We start from the raw sequence: 18,749 nt of genomic DNA on the forward strand, positions 1-18,749 counted from the left end.
AAATGACTAGCTATATTTATCTGAAATGTGTGCTTGTAACTTACCATCATCTGGTCACAGAACTTGTCATTGAAGGAATTGGGGAAGAGTCTCGTGACTGAGGTCAATCTGTTGACCACATTTAGAGTCAAACTGCGATAATCTCCCAGCATCATCAACAGAGGCCGCATGTGAGTGTGGATCTGATCCACTTCAATAGTGGCTCCCTCCAAGAACTGTGAAGGGGGAAGGAACATGAAGCCACACAATGAGACATTAATTCATTTAAGGTAAGTTTTTTCTGAAGGTGTCAGCTGGGTATCGGAGTTCTGATAGTGTCAATTATTTACACTTAATTAATGCGCCTAGTAAATATCATTCTGTTGTTAGTCAGACCACACCTTAGCCACCGTGTGTACCGCAGCAGATGATGGCGTGCATTATAATTACAGCGCTGAGGTAAGACACGTCACTAGGAAGAGCACGGGTTAAATGCATGTGCCAAACATAACATTTATTTTCAAAATGTAAGTAGAGGGTTCTTAATTCTCTTACTGGTGAGCCTGTTTATATACCCAGACAGACAAAAAATGTATTATTTTACTAATAATGTATTAGAACAAACAGAAATGTAAATAAAAAAATGCAAAGTAAAAGCCTGTGAAATGGATCCATGAACACTTCAATAGCAAACTATTACATAAAAAAAAAAAAAAAAAAAAATCCAATGCATCAGGTATATTAACGCCGATTTAACTGACGTGTTACAATATAACGTCATGGCAACAATATAGCTCATTACTCAGACTTCCTAAAAGAAAACATGCGACTTCATCCACAGCAGTATCATGCTGCACAAAAACAGCACGATGCCTTTCAGTCTTCTGTCAACAGTGGGGAAGAAAAATTCAAAGCCCTGTGTATCTCCATTAGCAGTGGAAAGGCCACTCTAATAAAGCCCAGGCCAGTCTTCCACAGCAAGATGATGCATCACAGCTACATTCATTTTCCTCACCGCCTGCCTCACTCCATCCTGTATTGATTGTCTCAGGCAGAACTCATTAGTGGCAGCACGGCAGGGAGAGATGCAGAGAAAGGAAAATAAAAGAAGACCGGTGTTGTGTGGGAGCTGACCTTTCTCATGCAGGCCTCCCCAGCCTCCTGCAGCTCACTGTTTGTAGAGTTCAGGGCCTTGAAGAGCGCCGCAATAATCTTCTCCCTAGACTGAGGCAGGTAGTTACATGCTGCCAAAGCATCTGAATAAGCAATGAAACAAACAAACACAAAAAAAATAAATAAACCAGCTTATGCAAAAAGCATATTGATGTTCACAGGAAGTTCGCAGCTCTTTTGTAACACCTGATGTGACCTAAAACACTGGTGAATGTTGATAAATTTTGATAAAAAAATATGCAAACAATTTATAGATCTACAAGCTTGACTAACAGTAGGCACCTCATTATCAATTGCTATAGCTTAGTGACAGTTTTTCAGGCTTCACCACATATTATAAGCAGTGGCTCTTTACTCAAATACAATTTAAATTCGTTAGCGGGAATTAAAATGCTTACTGAGTGCAGCGATGCGCAAAGGAACCAGAGAAGGCAGACTTTTATAGCAGGGAAGCTTCATAAGTGCTGCATCTTCAGCCTCACACAGATTCAACAACTGCAAATCACAAACAAAAAAGTATTAAAAAAATTGCAACATCTAACCCTTCACTAAATTGTGTGAGATCTTCACAACTAAAAAAAAAACGACTTAGCAATTAGCCGTTCTTTTTCGTTTTTCACAACCAGTGTATTAACGCTAGGTAAGGTTACATTACAATGCTTTTAGGTTACTGCAGAATTTCCTGAGACAGAGGTTTGATTAATAGCAGGCTTGATTGGCTACACTCAGTATGTGTGAGTGATTTCCAACACCGTATAGCGTACGAGTGCAGAGATCTTACCTCAGAGTAGAAGACTTTGTGCTCGACGACACTGAGATCCATGGTAAAGAGGCGAGGCTGCAGTGTGGTGCAGAACGTGTTCCCTTCCATCAGCCCTATCTGAGCATTGGCAGGCTGGTGACGAAGAAGGTGCTTCTTTGGAGGAACCATGTCCTGAAGAACCTGATAACAAACAAACATCCTTCTTAACTTTTTCTAGATTAAATGTGAAGGCATGCAATGATTTATGGGGTTCTATTTGTAACAAAAAGTTGTGAGAAGCCCCATTTGTCTTTGGTTAGGTTTATTGCTTTTATTATCAACAGAAAGCATCTGGAGGCTTCGTAATGCACAATCGAATGTTTTTCGCGACGTGTGTTGGAATTCATACTTCAGTTGTGTTTCAATCAGGGTTATACACATCCATCAGTGTGGACAAAATCAAAGACAACGTGAATAATAGTAATCATTTACAGCTCTGATGATACACAGCTCAAACACACCTCTTTGTGAGGCTCCATGATGATGGTGATGCTCTTGCCTGTAACCTGGGCCAGAACCTGCAGTGAGTGCATGGCCTGCTTGCGCACAGTGGAGTTGGGGGAGGTGACCTCACGCACCAGGTCGTGGGTCACCATGTGAAAGGACTTGTCCTGTGCGCTAAGCAAATCCTCAGTCTTCTCTTCTTCCTTCAGTGGAGTGGCACAGCGCACTAGCAGCTGCTCCAGCGTGGTTTTCGCCATGGCCACTGCACCGTTAGATACCTGCAACAAACAACAGCAAAAAGTCAGTAATGTTACTGGTACAGATAAATGAAAACACATTTCAGTTACTTTTCTTATTAGCAGTATAGGTATATTTTTCCACACTACAGAAATCTATGAATAGTTACAACGTATGCCCTGGAACAGCCACAAAACATGTTTTCTGTTTGCACTTATGTTAAAGCAACTAAATACAGTCACAGAATGATAAGCTTAGATCATTTACAGAAACTAATGTTCCAGTCCGTGTGAATTACCTGTTAGAATAGAGAAGATAGCATATTAGACGGAGCACATTTAGACAAACCTTTGAATTGCAGCAAGCACTACTTGCTGTGTCAGGGCACTGATACTGAAAATCAATCTGACCCATTCGATAATTCAATAGTGCTGTTGTGTAATCGACACTAAAACTTCCTAGTGCCACCGATTCATCATACAATTATTCATTTTGAATTTGTGATTAAGAATTTTTAAATCCACCCGCAGCCCAAGTATTTATTAAATTGTATACAGTACGACTGTACACCAGGTACGACTGCTAAAACAGTAGACTTCCAGGCATAGCAAAGATGCTGCCTCCAGTTGTACAAGATTCTACATGAAAACATACTGTCCTATTGCAAAAGCTTCAAGCAAAGAAACACTGAAGTGCAACACTGTGTTCCTACCTCCCCCGTGAGGTCCATCATGACAAACAAGAGAGCCTTGAGGAAGGTCAGTTGGTTCTGCAACACCCAAATAAGTGGTAACCTCTCCATGAGGAACTTTATAGACACCACTCCACCGAGCTTGGCATACCAAGCCTGCTCATAGCAGCACGCACACAGACGTTCTACGATGTAGGAAAAGAGTGGCAGCTGGCACGCCTGGCAAAAGACAAATACTACAATTAAACTCAAAGCCTAAATCAGAAACATGTCTTGTTGAAGATCAGCAGGCGTTTAGCATGAATAGAGTCAAGATGATGTGTGCTGAAAAGGAAAGACTCACCCTCTCTTTAGATCCTAAGATAATGCTAGCGACATCAAAAATGACAGCCAATGCCACTTCGCCGATCTTGCACAGCTCCTTCTCCTCATACGCCATGCAGATGGCTATGGCATCAATCAGCACCAGGGGATCCATTCCTTTAGAGCCATTCTCCTCACTGTGGAACATGGCAGTACTAGGCTGACTACCTAGCTGGTAACATGGCAGCAGGAAAGGACCTATTACACATGAAAAAAAAATAAATTGTGCATTCTTTATAGTGACCATTAGTTGCAGACCTCAAATGTAAAATAAACAAGAGTCTAGATTGTGAAGTAAAAACAAAAAATAATGGCAAACTGCTTAAAGGAACATCAGTCATACCACACTGCTGAGCTACAGCCACCATGGTGTAATGGCGGATGAGACTGGCAACGAAAGGCAGAGCGCTGGGACGCAGATCTTTAATGACCGCAGACATGAAGGCGCCGGTCAGGGCCTGTTCAAATGTCCTGCGTGCAGGTGTGTCCTGGGCCTTGTACCGGTGAGAAATAATTACATTGGGGATCCATTTCTCTGTAAAGCTGAAAGAAGAAGAAATGAGTACACCATTCATGACAATAATTACATTTCCACTCTACAGATTTCAACTTTATCTACTTTAAACTCAAAACCCTCCGATCAGATCAGGATCTACACATCCAGCCTGCTCATGATAAAGCAACTAATAAACAGAAAGGGAAAAAAAAGAAATGAATAAATCAACAGTTGAGTAGCTTTTCTTGCTGTCCATCATTCTGACACCACATTTATTAAAGACGAACATTTCGAAATGTATGCTATAAAACCTTGAGCTGTAATATTAAAATGTACATTGATGGAATTACACAAGAGTCATTACATTTTCATTATAACACTGTAGACACTGCAGTTAGTTCCAGTCCACCAATGGTTGAGTGGCATTTCAGGTGCATCTATATTTCTTATTAGTGCATTGGGACATTTCACTACGTATATCACACTGCTCCACATTGTTTAGTAAAAGCGCAATTACTAGTTTAAAACAGCTAATACATTAGTATTAATGTTTAAATATGAATACTTCTCAGATTAAGAGAAGAAAAAAATATATAAAAACATAAGTACAGTGGTCCCCCGGTTATCGAACTTAATTCGTCCCTTAAAACCGTTCGAAATCCGATATGTTCGAAAACCGGACCTAATTATTTTTCAATAAGAAATAATGGAAAACCAATTAATCCGTTCCCGAACTCCACCAATACCCAATAATTAATTTTTTTTTTCCTGTTTTTAGCCGTATTAATAGTCAGGAATCCCCCCTGCCACGCCCCCTACGGTGGCTGTCATGGTGCTTCAGGAAATGCCCTTTTCCTTCGCTCATGCGTGCCCCGCCCACATTGAGCTCATCGCAATCGGGCTTTCTCCGTAAAGCACTGTGGATATTATTTATGGACTGCCTTTTGCCGGATTATCCCGATCTCTGCGGGTATTTTGTGTTGGCTCGGTAAAAGTATAAATTAACAACTTTACAAGAGTAAGAAACAAAATGATTACTGTTCTTACCGCTAAATATCACTAATATTGTTCACAAACAGAAGTTGCGATAGATGCTTACTCAGCGATGGCTTGAAGCGGAAGCAGTTTCTTCCCCTCGCGCTGGGTTGGGCAGCGTGGGTGGCGTTCGATAACTGGAACTTTGTTCATTCACAGGACCGAAATTTCGTTCGGAAAACCGTTCGCTAACCGGAATGTTCGATAACCGGGGGACCACTGTACCTTTAACAGGAATTTAGTAATCCATAAGAGTTTGCTAGTCAAGATTGATCACCGCAGCCGAAATTCAACATTCGGCACAACTTCATTCATTCATGTATGACAGTAATTAATTAGAACCTAAAGTGTGTGTGTGAGAGGTGGTAAGGAAAGAAAAATAGATATTTCCCTTTAGGTCTGCATTAAAATCTCATCTCAGGGAATCGCAGTTGATTAGTCAATGACAAAAAGGTATTTATACATCAACAGCTCAATCCTTTGGGAGCTTTTGTTTTGTATTTGACTGGCATTTGGTTGGATGTTTCATTATTTACCCCCGCTGATAGGAACACCATGATTGAGCGGCTGTTTTATCCATGCCTGAGCTTGTATTCTATAAGGCCAAATGCCAGTAGCAGCAGTGATGGATTGTGCCATTTCATTATCGCTATTTAAAAGACTTTGGCTTTGGCCTAGACAGAGCCGAGGTGCTGGCTAGCAGGGGGAGGGAGTGGCGGATCAATTCAAATTCATATCGCTGCCACTTGAATGGGACTCCATTATCCGGGCTGGCATTTGAGATATTAAGTGAGCATGCTGCATTCTGAAAAGGCGCTTTTCACTTTGACCAGAAGCAGACTGCCACGGTAAAAATGCGGAAAGAGAGGACGTCATGAATCAAGACATCTGACAGCGGAGGCTGCTCTTCCCCCTTCAAAACTGACACACTTCATTATCTCTGCAAGGGGGCATAGGCAGCAGGCTTTTGAGGTAAACAGACAGAAAGGAAAGTCAATTAGCCACAGCGCAGAGTTCAATGCTTGGGTAATGTGACCCAGCTACCCTCTATGCACAGCCGCTCGATCTGTCTGAGTAATTAGTCCTTTTTAATGCAGTGCACGTGGGGCGAGGACAATACAGAAGCCGACTGTGCTCATGTCGCACCCCGAGTGATTCTTTTGCAAACCGAACTTTGTAACACGCTGCTTATTTGTGATGAAAATATTTAAGGGTTGTGTGAATGATAAGTGACTCTTACTTGGGATGGGCGAGAAGCTGGTATAGAGCATGTTTGTTATCCTCCAGGCTGGTCATGGCCACCAGGAAGCATTTAATGACCTCCCAAGCCTGACGCCTGTAATACGGCTCCGTGTTGGCACTTTTCAGGCAGTCCAGAGCAGTCTCGATCGCCTGGAAAACAGTTCAAATTAGGTTGCTTAAAGCCTGACAGTTATCTAAAGCAGTGGTCCCCTACTCCCAGGCCGGCACTGGTCCGTGGGTCAATTGGTACCAGGCCGCACAGAAAGAATACATAACTTACATTATTTCCGTTTTATTTATTATCTGATTCTGAACGATGTTTTATTTTGGAAAATTACTGGATTCTCTCTGCCACATCTGTCTATGACTCACTCTTGATGCATGTCATGATGCTTCGGACACATGTCTCACCTACAACCGCTACCTTCTAAAAAGGGGCTGCTAGAGCCGGTAACATAATACATAACCGCTAAAATTAAACCCCCAAACTAGCAAAATGAACAAAAAAACTGGATTCATGTTTATTATTATATTTAGAAAAGTTTTTATGCCGGTCGTATAATTTTATTTTGTTGTATTTATCAACCACACCTTAAAGGCCGGCCCGTGAAAATTCTGTCTAAATCCATTCCGTGGCGCAAAAAAGGTTGGGGACCGCTGATCTAAAGCATACACCTGTGGATATTCCTGAAAAACTCCAGTCCATTATGGACAGGCGAACTTTATTGATGGCGAGGAGATAAATATTCGGACTTATGGACAAATCAGTTAGCAGCGCCCCAATGGTTTCATGCCACTGTCATAAAGACATATGACAGCTGCTTTCTGTGACACGGGGGGGGGGGGGGGGGGTGTTCGATAGAAAATTGTGAACCATGCTATTTAAAGCTTCTTGAAACCCTTTAGTTTCATCAAAGGTGAACAAAGTGACCAGGTTCACACTAAAAAAATGAAGGGGAAAAAAAAAAATAGGAATTCAACTGAGGTGAGGTTCTATTCAGGAGGGACTTTCCTGCTCTCACACATTTATGACAGTCACTCCTAAGCTCACATACAAATCCTGAAAGGCGTAGCTATAAATAAATAAAATAAATAAAATAAAAACACAGCGAATTTTATCTGTCAGTAACTAACTTCCCAGGAGTGAATTAAGTTGATTCAGCATTCGACATGCATTATAGTATATGGCAGACAAAAATAAGAAACTGCAGTGTGTGTCTGAAATATAAAACTTAAAGTTCTCATGATTGGACAAAAGACAAATACAGGCAGAAGCTCCAAGGTGAGTGAAAATGGGGGAGATTAATCAAGTCGGCTGTAAGTGAACTTCGGCGAGAGCGCACCTGTTAGCTCTCATTTCTAATTGTGTAGTTCAGGTGAGTAAAAACACTGAAGTTGATCACAATGACAATTTCTCTACTGACGTTCTCAGAATCAAAAGTTACCAAAACACTCAAGAAGAGTGCTGGAGAAGAGGGCTTTACTGTAGGTGGTTGTTGTTGGTCCTGTGGGGAATATTGAAAGTTATGGAGCCCGGCAGACGCGAGCTTCAGGCTGCGCTGAAGAGCAGCTGCTTCTCCCCACAACTGCAAGTCGTATGCAAATGAAATTAAGCTGCGCCAGCGTAATGGCGGGAGGCATCCATCTTGGAGGCACGAAGGCAATTACAAAAATGACAGTTTGTGTTTTCCCAAGTAGCGGCAAGCAGCAGGAAGAGCCATTAGCTGGTGCAAATAATCCCGTCTGCGCGGCACAGTGAGATTGATTAAGGAGGGGGAGGAGCAGAGGGACGGGGACCAAGAGCTGCTTACAGCCTGATGATCTCTTTAATTACCTGGGGAAGACACGTCTACTCTCACACACGCTTCTCTTTGACAAGGATTCATTATACAATGAAAATCCTGTCTCTGTTCCCACCCTCGTAGCCTTGGAGTTCACAGTGAAATGCAACAGGAAGTGGACTTTGCTAACATAGCTTATGCATCTACTATACAAAAGCTGCAGCACTGCCATACTGGTTCTGAATACAGCGTAGATTCAGACCAATCAGGAAACATTTATCAAACAGATGAACTACCATTTGAAAAAATTCTGTTCTCTGATCACACTTATTCAATTAACTTTTTCATTTCACAACAAGCAAGATTTCACAGAGGTTAGCTATGAAAAACAAGAAAAGCAAATACCTTCTCCATGGGCAGCTGAATAGAGGCTTTGCAGTCGGTGAACTCCGACTTAATGCTGGGGCCCTGCACCTCAGTCACCACATACTGCAACCTCTGAGACTCCTTCAGCATCTTCCTGTTGCTTCCACCAAACTTGCCCAAAACCCGGTAGGCTACATGTGAAATGGTCTCTGCTGGATTCCTCAAAGTTCGCCAAAGGGCCTGGATACAACCCAGAAAAACTCAGGTTTTAAAATAAATATCCTCAAAGTCTAAAGCATAAAGGTAAAAGGCTGTACCTGCATGAGCTCAGCACGAACAGGCTGGATATGGTCGTACAGGAAGTCTGGCTGCAGGTTGTCCACGCAGAGCTCAAGAGTGCGCAGGCCCTGGCTTACCAATGTCTGGGAGCCATTGAGTGCAGACACCAGAGGGTCCATGAGCATGGGCAGGTAGGGAAGCAAAGAGCTCAGCCTCACAGGCACGGTCAGACACAACTCCACAAACAGATCCTTCATATGCTGCTTATGGAGGCCACTCTGCAGCATGTTCAAGCCTAAGAAAAAAATTTTTTCAAAGCATTACACATGGCCAGCAAAGATGCAAATACTGAACAAACTTAAAACATATATCTGGCTTTAGAGGAAATTATACCGTTTTTGATACTTGCGTTGGTTCATCTCTGTATACGTCAAGGTTAATGGTAAATTAGTAGCTGCCAATTATCATTTTCTGTTTCTGAATAATGTCATCACATGACTAACGTTTGCTAGACGAATGTGTAATATCTATATGCATGTGCGGTGTGTGTTTGTGTGCAGACAATCGGTCATAGTGGCAGTGTTGAAACGTATAAAAGTGTGGGCTCACGTTACAAAACTAAGCGACTCCAGTGTCAGATGCAATATATACAATAGTGTAATAGTGAACAAAAGGAGGCAACACCAGCAATATAACGAAAACATTTGCAAAAAAAAACAAACAAAAAAAACCCCATTGAACTCATGCCTCCGTCGTCTCCCAGCTCCAAATGCAACTTCCCTGCCTCAGCCTCAATTGAACGCACTATTCATTATTAGTACTAGTAGTCTTTTGGGACACCACATTGGTTTTAAAATGTAAATCTAAATACGAAAAACCCCACGGGAAACGCTAGGCTAGAAAGGGTTTAACCGTCAGTGAGGAATGAGACAGAGCCACAGGCTCAGAGACACAGGAGAAGCCCATTCACCATAGCAATATGTGGGAAGATGACCCCTGATAAAACGGCAGTGTCATAGGGCTGCCTCTAAATTTACAATGAAAGATTTATTGCCCTTCACTACGGTACAGTCAAGCAGGCAATAGATAAGTTTGCCCAATTGCTAGAGTTGCCTGAATTCTCTATTACATTCTGTTCAAATATGGTGTGCTACAGTATGCTCAGAAAAGACCCTTTTCTTAAAAAATTGCACTCTCTGTGCCTTTTTCTGTTTGCTCAGAGGCATTTGTAACTGCAGCACTGAAAGTTCAGCATTATAAAACAACTTGAAATTTTCATTTCAACACCCCACCCCCTCACACCAAATTATAGAAATTAGTATTGATAACAGTATGGATAAATACTCGTATCAATGAGCAGTATCGGTATTAGTACCGTGCTGATAGAATGTAAAAACATTACCCATCCTAATCATTCCCAAAATGCATAGTGCATCACAGTAGTAAACAGGATAACATAATAAACAGCAGTGTTTGTTTACCCTGCAGCAGGTTGGGTAGAAGAGGCAGGAACTCCTGATACAGCAGGTCATGGCTTCCTCCGCCAATAGAACGGAACAGAGCCCTAAGCAAAAGGAAGTAGTTGTATGGCTCTTTGGCTGACTGGGCAAGTTCCATGGAGCTGTTCACAATCTTATGGAGATGAGGCTGCACACAGGAGAAAACATGTGGAAAAATGTCAAATATTACTTTGTGTTACTTTTGCAGGAATCAAAAGATATACAACCTTTAACCAGGATTCTATATTTTTTTTTATAAAATATCCTGTGACTGCACAGAGCATTAAAACTAGGACAATCAATACATTTGAACTTTTTTCTGTGGAGGCCACATAAAGTATGAGGATGTCATGTAGCACTAAAAAGCTGAAGGATGAATTACAGTTGTCATACTGAAATGTGACAAGAGACACCAAGTCAATTAATAATTCTGAATATCATATCATGCTCTCAATAAACCTGGAGCTACGGGTCAGAGAAATGAAGACTGGAGCTTCTCCCTCTCTGCACCATTATTTCACAATGACCTTCACTCGAGTCCTTGCTGTCAATCCGAGGCACAAGTGTCATTTCTCATCTGAGCAGCTGACAGAACGCATTAGAATTAATGTAGCGAGGCTGCTAGCACAGACGCGATCAACGGCACGGCTGTTGTCATAGTTAGGAGTATGTGAGCCATCAAAAGCCATTTTCCAACCCAGCTATCTTAGTTCAAAACAGCTGGACATTAGAAAAAAAGGAATTTTAGCAAATTTGAAATAAAACACAGAAAAATTATTCCAACAAGCAGAGTGAAACCTGAGGGAATGAATATGACTCCAGTTTGACCAATAAAGAACTAAATCATTTTAAAACCATACTAAACAAACACCCTGACCCAGTCATCCAACCTTCACTACCTGGACCATATCCGAGTTGTTCACATTCTTACCTTTGCCCATTTTTCCTGCTTCCAACATCAACTTTGAGTTCACTTGCCACTTAATATGTTCCACCCCTTGACACATGCCACTGTAACAAGCCACTTTCTAACCCAGCTAGACCTCTCCAAGCCTGAACCTTCTTAGTTTTAAACAGATTACAAGGACAAAGGTTATAGTTTCTGACCTTGAGCATCTGCTCGTTCTCTGCAGCGAAGAGAGAAACGGAGCCAAACACAAGTTTGAATAGTTTGAGGTAGAGGTTTGACAACTCCACATTGGAACCCATCTCAGGGAGCCGCTCCAAAAGGTACTCCACCAGGATCGTGGCAAACAGGGCAGAGGTTGACAGGTTTGCCAGGAACGAGTTTGCCACAATCTAAAAAGAAAAAAAGAAAAAGCTCTGAATTTACACGGTTTGTGAGCAAATATTCTGAGGAAAATATTAGTAGCAATAGTTAGTTTTAACTAACTAATTAAACACTTTTAAAAATCAGTGAGAGGAGCTTTACATGTTTTTTTATTTCTATTTGCATTCACATAAAATTAACAGGCACCTCTCAGTTTGGCACTTGCTAGTGTCATCATAAGTTTAGTCAAATTGCATTACAAGGGGGAACAAAAAAGCATCTCTCCATGTTAGGACAAATAGGCCATATTCTAAGAATAGAACACTCTCCCATCCTGAGCAAGTACACTTACCTGCAAGGCGTAGTTTTTGGAGATCCGTTCGACCATGTATGGCACAGTGGTTTGGAAGATCTCTTTAAAGGTGAGAGGGTTCATCATGGTAAAGACTCCAGCAAAATGCTCCAGGACTTCCTTCTCCTCCTTCATGCGGACAGTCTGACAGTTGGCTACACGAATGTATGTCTGCCCGTTGTTGGCAATCTGTACCTAGCCAAAAGGGGAGGGGGTCGTCTCTGTGATAAGCTGTAGGACTTCATTATCGGCATTAACACTCTGTGCCTCAGTCATAAGTGCAGAAAAAAATTTTTACCAAACAATTTGATCATTCTACTCTCTCATAGTGTAAAAGTCATAGTGCATAAGTAATAAGACCAGTGCAGTGGATGTCCATAACAGCCTAGACTGTACAATAAACAGGGGACAGTCATACCTGGTAAATATCCAAAGCCTGCATGGCATATTTAACCAGCTTGATGTAGATCTGAGTCTCTTTAGGTTGAAGTTGCTTGTTGGGAATAAACTGGGCTTCTGCAAAAAATATTTATGAAGATTATACACGATATAATATTTAGCAATGCTGAAAATAAATTCCTTCTCTTTATTAAAAAAAAATCAATAGGATGAATGATTCATCGTGTGACAATGTCAACCTAATGTCAATCACAGAAAGACTGCTAAGTAGTTGTCAATGGCAAGAGAAATATGTGATGGATGACAAGAGTAAAACTCCTACCGCCCGGAGCTTTGCAGGAGGTGATACCCCATGTGATGGTCTTCACCCCACACACGAGGGTCTTCACCAGGCTGCGGCAGTCAGAAACCTGAAATGTTTGCTTGTCCTCTTTTTCCCCTGCTCTGTCAAAAGGCGTGGCAGAAGGTGGTGCCAGGGGGACTGGAGTGGGAGGTGCAGGTGGTGGTAAGGCTGGTGTGGTGGATGTTGGAGTGGCCGGGACACCGGGTAAAGCTCCTGGATCCACTACACCCATCTCCGATTGGGGCTTGCATTTTTTGAAGATGGAAACGAGCTGATAGCGTGCAATGGTGTGGAATTTCAACACAAATACCTGTTGGATATAAGAAAATTGAAATTTAAGCAAATATATAAATATAGAACACATGGATCCACACAGATAAAACCAGAGATCCTGAAAATGAATATGACTGCAATTTGACCAATAAAAAATTCAATTAACACCTTTCCAGAACATCAGCCCACAAGATGCTCTGACCTTGTTAAAGTTGCTTAGATCCTTAAAACTTTTCTTAGAACTTTCTGTTCACTTGCTGGTTAATTTATTCTTTACTTTTTTTTTTTAACAAACCATGTAATTACTTTACTGGTAAGTGTATAAAAATCCTTCCTGAAGTAATATCTCTAACCTTGTAGATACTCTCGAGCCCAATGAGCTGCAACAGAGAATCTTCTACAGAAACGTTGTGTATGGATGTACTGTCTGCGCTATTTCTTTCCTAATAGCAAAGCAGTTCAACTACAAAATTTGAGTAAGTCCGCCACTAGCTCGCCCAGGTACAAATCCTGCCTCACCTCCAGCATCCTCATAAGGATATCTCTGCCATTGCCGTTCTCCTGTTCACTTTTGGAGCGGATGCAGTCCACCAGGTTGAGCAGCAGCTTGCAGGACATGGTCTGAATGCTGCTGGGCAAGGACTCATCATCAATGTTCTTAGCAAACAGTTGTACTGCCAGCGAGAGGTCTGTTAGAGGCAAGTTCTGCCTGACGTGGTGTACCAGGTCTGCAAGCGTGCTATAGGCCAGGGGTCTGGTAAAATAAATAAATACTGTAAGTACACATTTATATCCTTATATTATTATTATAATAATTATAATACACAGGTTGGGTAAACTATTTATTTAAAAAAAAAAAAAGAAAAGAAACATTTATACAGAATCCATGAAAACACAACTCTAATCATTTTGACAGATCCAAATAAGCCAGCTGAAGGCTTTGCGGATTGTTGTGAGTGGAAGCTATGCTGGCAGGTGTGTGACACTTGGTGTCTGAGTGATGGACAACAAAAAGAGTTTCTGACAGGCTCGCACTCAGAAAGGAACTTGGGACTTTTTAGTCCACTGGGTTTTTGCAAATCAGCAATGCATCATTAACTAGTCATTTTCACATTTTTTGATCATTGCATTTTCTCCTCTGAACAGATTTATCAGTCAAATGGCAGAGTGCGCAGTGTGAAAAGCATAATAAAGATGGCACAGTACCACTGCCAACCCCACTAACATTTCAGCACACTCTGGAAATCTGTTCCAGCATCTCTAACAGGACACAATGATGCAGTCAAGCTGACTGGTGTCACATTAATTAACACCTGTCCAAGGCACGCGAGGAATGGGGTATCAAAGGATGCTCTTACCGCAGAGTCTCCCTCGCTGTGTAGCCAGAGCCGATGAGTATCGACTCATCGAAGAGCTTGTCCATGCATGGAATGAATTCTGCAAGATAAATAGTCCATCAGATATCAGCAGAACCTCTCAGCATTACAGAAAGGGCAAACAGCCCCTGAACCACAAGCCATCAATGCTGTGTCTTTGTAGTCAAAGCTTCTCATTGATTCATTTATTCTCTACAGGACTAATGATTTAGCAGAGTGTATTAGGTTGCCTTCTCAACTGCTATTGACTGGAAAGCAAAGCTCAAAGAAAACACTGCAGAAGTCTTAAAACAATGCAGCTCCATCACATCTGTATTTCAATAAAGTCTTCATAGGATATTAGTCCCAAATAAATTCAGATCATTAGCATCACAATACGACATGTACTTTGCCAAATGTTTTCGCATTTAATCACAATTTTTAATATTCAACATACTTGGTTTCCCAAATAATAAAAATATTACTGTAAGTGTGTAAGCAATGTGGGAACTGGTTATGATGTAATATAGTGTACGGAGGGGAGGCTTACGGCTGCGCAGGTCTGTGGTGAGGATGTGCTTCGCAGCGATCAGAAGCTCTTTGCGCAAGTGAGCCGTCTCAGGAGGACAGTTAGACAGCAGCTGCAGCATCCCTTTCACCATCTGCTGAGAATACTTCCCAACCTGATCCTGACCATTTGCGTACGCACACACAGACACACCCCCCCCAAATCAGTAATCACACTAAAATAATTTTGTACATGAATTAAGTCAATGTTACTAGAGAGAGAGCAAACTCTGATAGGCAAAGTACCTGATAGATGCGGATGATGTAGGCCAAAAAGGACAGGGTCTTGATTTGAGCAGCAATGAAATCTGCATATAGCTCTTTATTATACAGTTTGTGTTGCCTGTAATGATTAGAGATAGGGACAACTCTGAATTTGATCAACTTGATATTACTGTACATCATATGTTATAGCCTGTGATGTTAGACATTTTTAACACAGCACAGCAATAGCTTTATCTGGAAAAACTACTACTATATTCCTGCTACATTTGCAGTATATTAAAGAATAAAACATATAATTGCTATAAATTGCGACAATAACAAATATATTATGGGCCCAGAATTCTCCTAATAAGTTCATTGGACAAAAAAAATGAAGAAACTGACCGTGCTTGAGAGGACACCTGCAGCATGATGGTGTTCATGATCAGCGGCACAAACTCAGACACCACGTTGTGAATGTTGAGTTTGTAGAGCTGCAAAATAAATAATACAACTACAGAAGTCAGCAGAATGTACAGTTTATCGTGAGGGACTGACTAGGGTACAGGTCATTTCTAAACAGAGTTCTGGTCAGAAATAAATTGATAATGTGTCTTCTTCACCTGGTACATGAGCACCACAATGATTGGCAGTTCAGCCAGGACCTTGAGCGACAGCGACCCCCGGGGGATAATGGTATGCTGCAGTGGCACAGAAAGAAGACAAATGAGACACACCCTGCGGGACAACATCACTCAAACAACACAGGGCTTTGCTGCTCAATGGCGCACCAGCTGTCACTAATAAAATATGACACGAGGAGTAATTAATTGAACGCGCTTTCCCTCTCGCGTGCGGCATAATGATCAGAGTGTTTGAAAGGACGTTAATGGATTATCAAACAGCTGTAGATGACGCTGGATCTCTCATTCAGTCACTAAAGACCGTTAGCATTTAGAATTGACGAAAAATGTCACATCACAGGCTGATGACACCCTCTAGTGGCTGTGGCTAAAATGCCAGTCAGAGAAAACACAAAGATGGGTGATAAAACGGCTGGTGGACATATATCGACATATTATGGTACATTCAGCTTAAGTGCCACAGTCAGAGCAGCAGAGACACTCAGATCTTATCAGTTTTACTTTCAGCACCCTGGAGTGGTGGTACTTTAAAGTATACACACACACACACACACACACGCACGCACGCACGCACCAACCACTTGCTGGGCTAAAGCACATCGCCCTCATCATTGTGTCTCAAATATTAATGTGTGCAAAAATAAATAAAAATAAACTATGTTGTAACATGCAGCCTTCTGAAGTCACCCACCGTCCGGGTCTCGCTATCCTCCCGCTCAGGAGCAGTCTTCACCAGCACTGATGTGATCATGCCCACCATCTCAGGAGAGGGTACTGTGTTCTCTGCTATCACCTGAGGATTCTCGAAATACCTTGTCTAAGAAACAGAGGACAGTTTAAACATCATTGCAATACGAGTCAGGACTGTGCAATGATGTGTACAATGGGCACAACGCATTATTGTCACATTCACAGAGACGCAGTTTACAGTGCACATCAATTAGTCTACTGAGTTTAAGAATACCATATTATTCCACCATTACAGACAAATAAATCCTCACAAATTAATTTGTTGCATAAGGTTACACATGACCCACATGTTCCAGTAACATTAACAGCCAAGTAATGGCCCAGATCTCCAAATGGCATCCTAAAGTGTTTTACTTCAAATTACATTTATGTTTAGTGATTTTTCTCAACAATAATAAGACTAAAAACACAGATTTGCCTCTGACTGTTACAAAATCACAGATACTTGAGAATCTTTTCGAAAATGTTAAATAAATGTCTTCTTTCAGAGCGTCATAATTACACACGTTTCTGTTCGTGTGGAGCCTCTGTTAGTCAAGTCCCTTTGCATGTTGTTACTATAGAAACCATTCTCATAGAAACTAGCTGTTCCAAAAAAGGAAATCAATCAACACCTTGTGATTCATCAGAATTCAGTAGTGCTGTGGAATAAATGCTAATCATATTAAAATACACTCAAACCAACCAGCAAAATATGCAGTAAAAGCAAGTAAGTGTGCAGCCGAATCATAATTTTATATTTTCAATCACATACCACTACTTTTGGCAGATCTTTGTAGATTTGTTTCACAAAGTCCAGAAAATGATGAATCTGTTAAGGGAAAAATTAACAGTTGTTCTGACTGTGCAATATTGCTATGAAAATAATACAGCTGGAGATGAGGCAGTTTTTCACCTCTTGAGAGATCGGAGGTCTGAACTGCTTATGCAGTTCGATGATGATGCGCAGACAGATGAGAACATTTTCCTCACTTTCAATCTGAATGAAAAAAGCAGAAAGATTCAGAACACAGTACTGCCCATCGGATTTGACTTCTATACCACATACTAAAATGATTAAATTCTGTGACTGCGTCAGAGATATGCCACAAATCGCACTAACCTCGAGAAAGCGAAACATCACAGAAAGGATGTTTTTTACATGAGTTCGCAGATGCTCGTTGGTGGGGATGCGGTGGATAATTTCGAGGACCAGTTTTCTTAATTGCTGTAAGAAAAAATTTGAATAAGAAACTCAAATGTGCTAAAACAATGAAGGACTTGCAGGGAAATGTTAACGGAAAAAATCAGGAACGTAAAGCACCTGGGTGGGCTTCTCCTGGAGAAACTGCACCTCTCCATCCTGAAGAAATGTAAGAAAGCGGGGGATGATGTGCTCCAGAAACGTCGAGTACTGTGGAGATGATGTCACGTTCTAGATGAAAGATTTAAAAATATAAAAATTAGGGGTAAACAAGGGGAAAATGTGACCACAAACATATGCTAAGATCTACGTTTATGATTGTCTTTAGAGCTCACCTCGAAGTTTTCACTGACTTCCTGCATCATTTTCAGCTTAGTCTCATCCTCTGAAAGTGACAGCAAGAACAGCACAACCTTTAAGACTCTACAAACAGTTTTTCACTGCCAAAACGTATAATCAGGTACAAACAAACTGGCAGAGAAGTGTCTGGCAATATTCAGGTTTTTGCATTTTGGTATTCAGGTGTTCACTCATCCAGGCCAAGAGCACCATCAAAACTCAATTAAACACCACTTCACCTTTTTACACTGTCACTTTAAACAAGAAATATGACCATATTTGAAAAACTGACTGCTAACAACTGGCTTAAGGTATACACTGTGTGCTTTTCAAGATGTTTGGAGTACAGTCATCTTGACATTTGGTTTGCCTTAGAAGTGTTAAATAGGAGCTCAGAGGGGTGTGTGTGTGTGTGTCACAGGTCTTTAATGAGCAACAACACAACCAGATAACAGTGATGAATAGTGCATGTTTTCCTCCTCAAATAAATACACTGCACAGTCAATGTTACAGAAATTACAAGAGAATGCATCTATATGTTGGCTGAGCTAAAGCGAAAATACCAGAATTCACAGGCACCACATACACACATTTGTTTAGAACTGCTACTCTGTTTCGTTTCGGATGCTGTCCACAGCAATGTTGAATTGACATGACTCCATATACTGGGAAGGAACTCGTAG

The 18,749-nt window shown here is 41.3% G+C and overlaps 1 protein-coding gene across 5 annotated transcripts in view; it reads right to left on the reverse strand.

Moving 5' to 3' along the window:
* The window catches only part of trrap (transformation/transcription domain-associated protein), a 62,364-nt gene that overhangs the window by 42,178 nt on the left and 1,437 nt on the right, over positions 1 to 18,749 (reverse strand). For 4 of the 5 annotated variants that reach the window (XM_083555630.1, XM_083555633.1, XM_083555632.1 and 1 more), the window contains exons 3-30: positions 18,063 to 18,112; positions 17,848 to 17,958; positions 17,647 to 17,751; positions 17,440 to 17,523; positions 17,299 to 17,355; positions 16,486 to 16,611; positions 15,774 to 15,851; positions 15,556 to 15,644; positions 15,193 to 15,289; positions 14,930 to 15,068; positions 14,383 to 14,461; positions 13,544 to 13,778; positions 12,731 to 13,061; positions 12,428 to 12,525; positions 12,010 to 12,204; positions 11,495 to 11,686; positions 10,370 to 10,535; positions 8,927 to 9,183; positions 8,649 to 8,849; positions 6,461 to 6,612; positions 4,033 to 4,232; positions 3,670 to 3,887; positions 3,348 to 3,545; positions 2,416 to 2,676; positions 1,934 to 2,095; positions 1,551 to 1,647; positions 1,114 to 1,235; positions 45 to 215 (exon numbers count right to left, since the gene is read on the reverse strand). In XM_083555630.1, the coding sequence (XP_083411756.1) occupies positions 45 to 215; positions 1,114 to 1,235; positions 1,551 to 1,647; positions 1,934 to 2,095; positions 2,416 to 2,676; positions 3,348 to 3,545; positions 3,670 to 3,887; positions 4,033 to 4,232; positions 6,461 to 6,612; positions 8,649 to 8,849; positions 8,927 to 9,183; positions 10,370 to 10,535; positions 11,495 to 11,686; positions 12,010 to 12,204; positions 12,428 to 12,525; positions 12,731 to 13,061; positions 13,544 to 13,778; positions 14,383 to 14,461; positions 14,930 to 15,068; positions 15,193 to 15,289; positions 15,556 to 15,644; positions 15,774 to 15,851; positions 16,486 to 16,611; positions 17,299 to 17,355; positions 17,440 to 17,523; positions 17,647 to 17,751; positions 17,848 to 17,958; positions 18,063 to 18,112 (4,271 nt within the window). The remainder of the gene's footprint in view (positions 1 to 44; positions 216 to 1,113; positions 1,236 to 1,550; positions 1,648 to 1,933; positions 2,096 to 2,415; positions 2,677 to 3,347; positions 3,546 to 3,669; positions 3,888 to 4,032; positions 4,233 to 6,460; positions 6,613 to 8,648; positions 8,850 to 8,926; positions 9,184 to 10,369; positions 10,536 to 11,494; positions 11,687 to 12,009; positions 12,205 to 12,427; positions 12,526 to 12,730; positions 13,062 to 13,543; positions 13,779 to 14,382; positions 14,462 to 14,929; positions 15,069 to 15,192; positions 15,290 to 15,555; positions 15,645 to 15,773; positions 15,852 to 16,485; positions 16,612 to 17,298; positions 17,356 to 17,439; positions 17,524 to 17,646; positions 17,752 to 17,847; positions 17,959 to 18,062; positions 18,113 to 18,749) is intronic. The other variant, XM_083555634.1, reaches the window with a different exon arrangement.

Source organism: Silurus aristotelis, assembly GCF_946808225.1.
Source record: "Silurus aristotelis genome assembly, chromosome: 12".
Lineage (NCBI taxonomy): Eukaryota > Metazoa > Chordata > Actinopteri > Siluriformes > Siluridae > Silurus > Silurus aristotelis.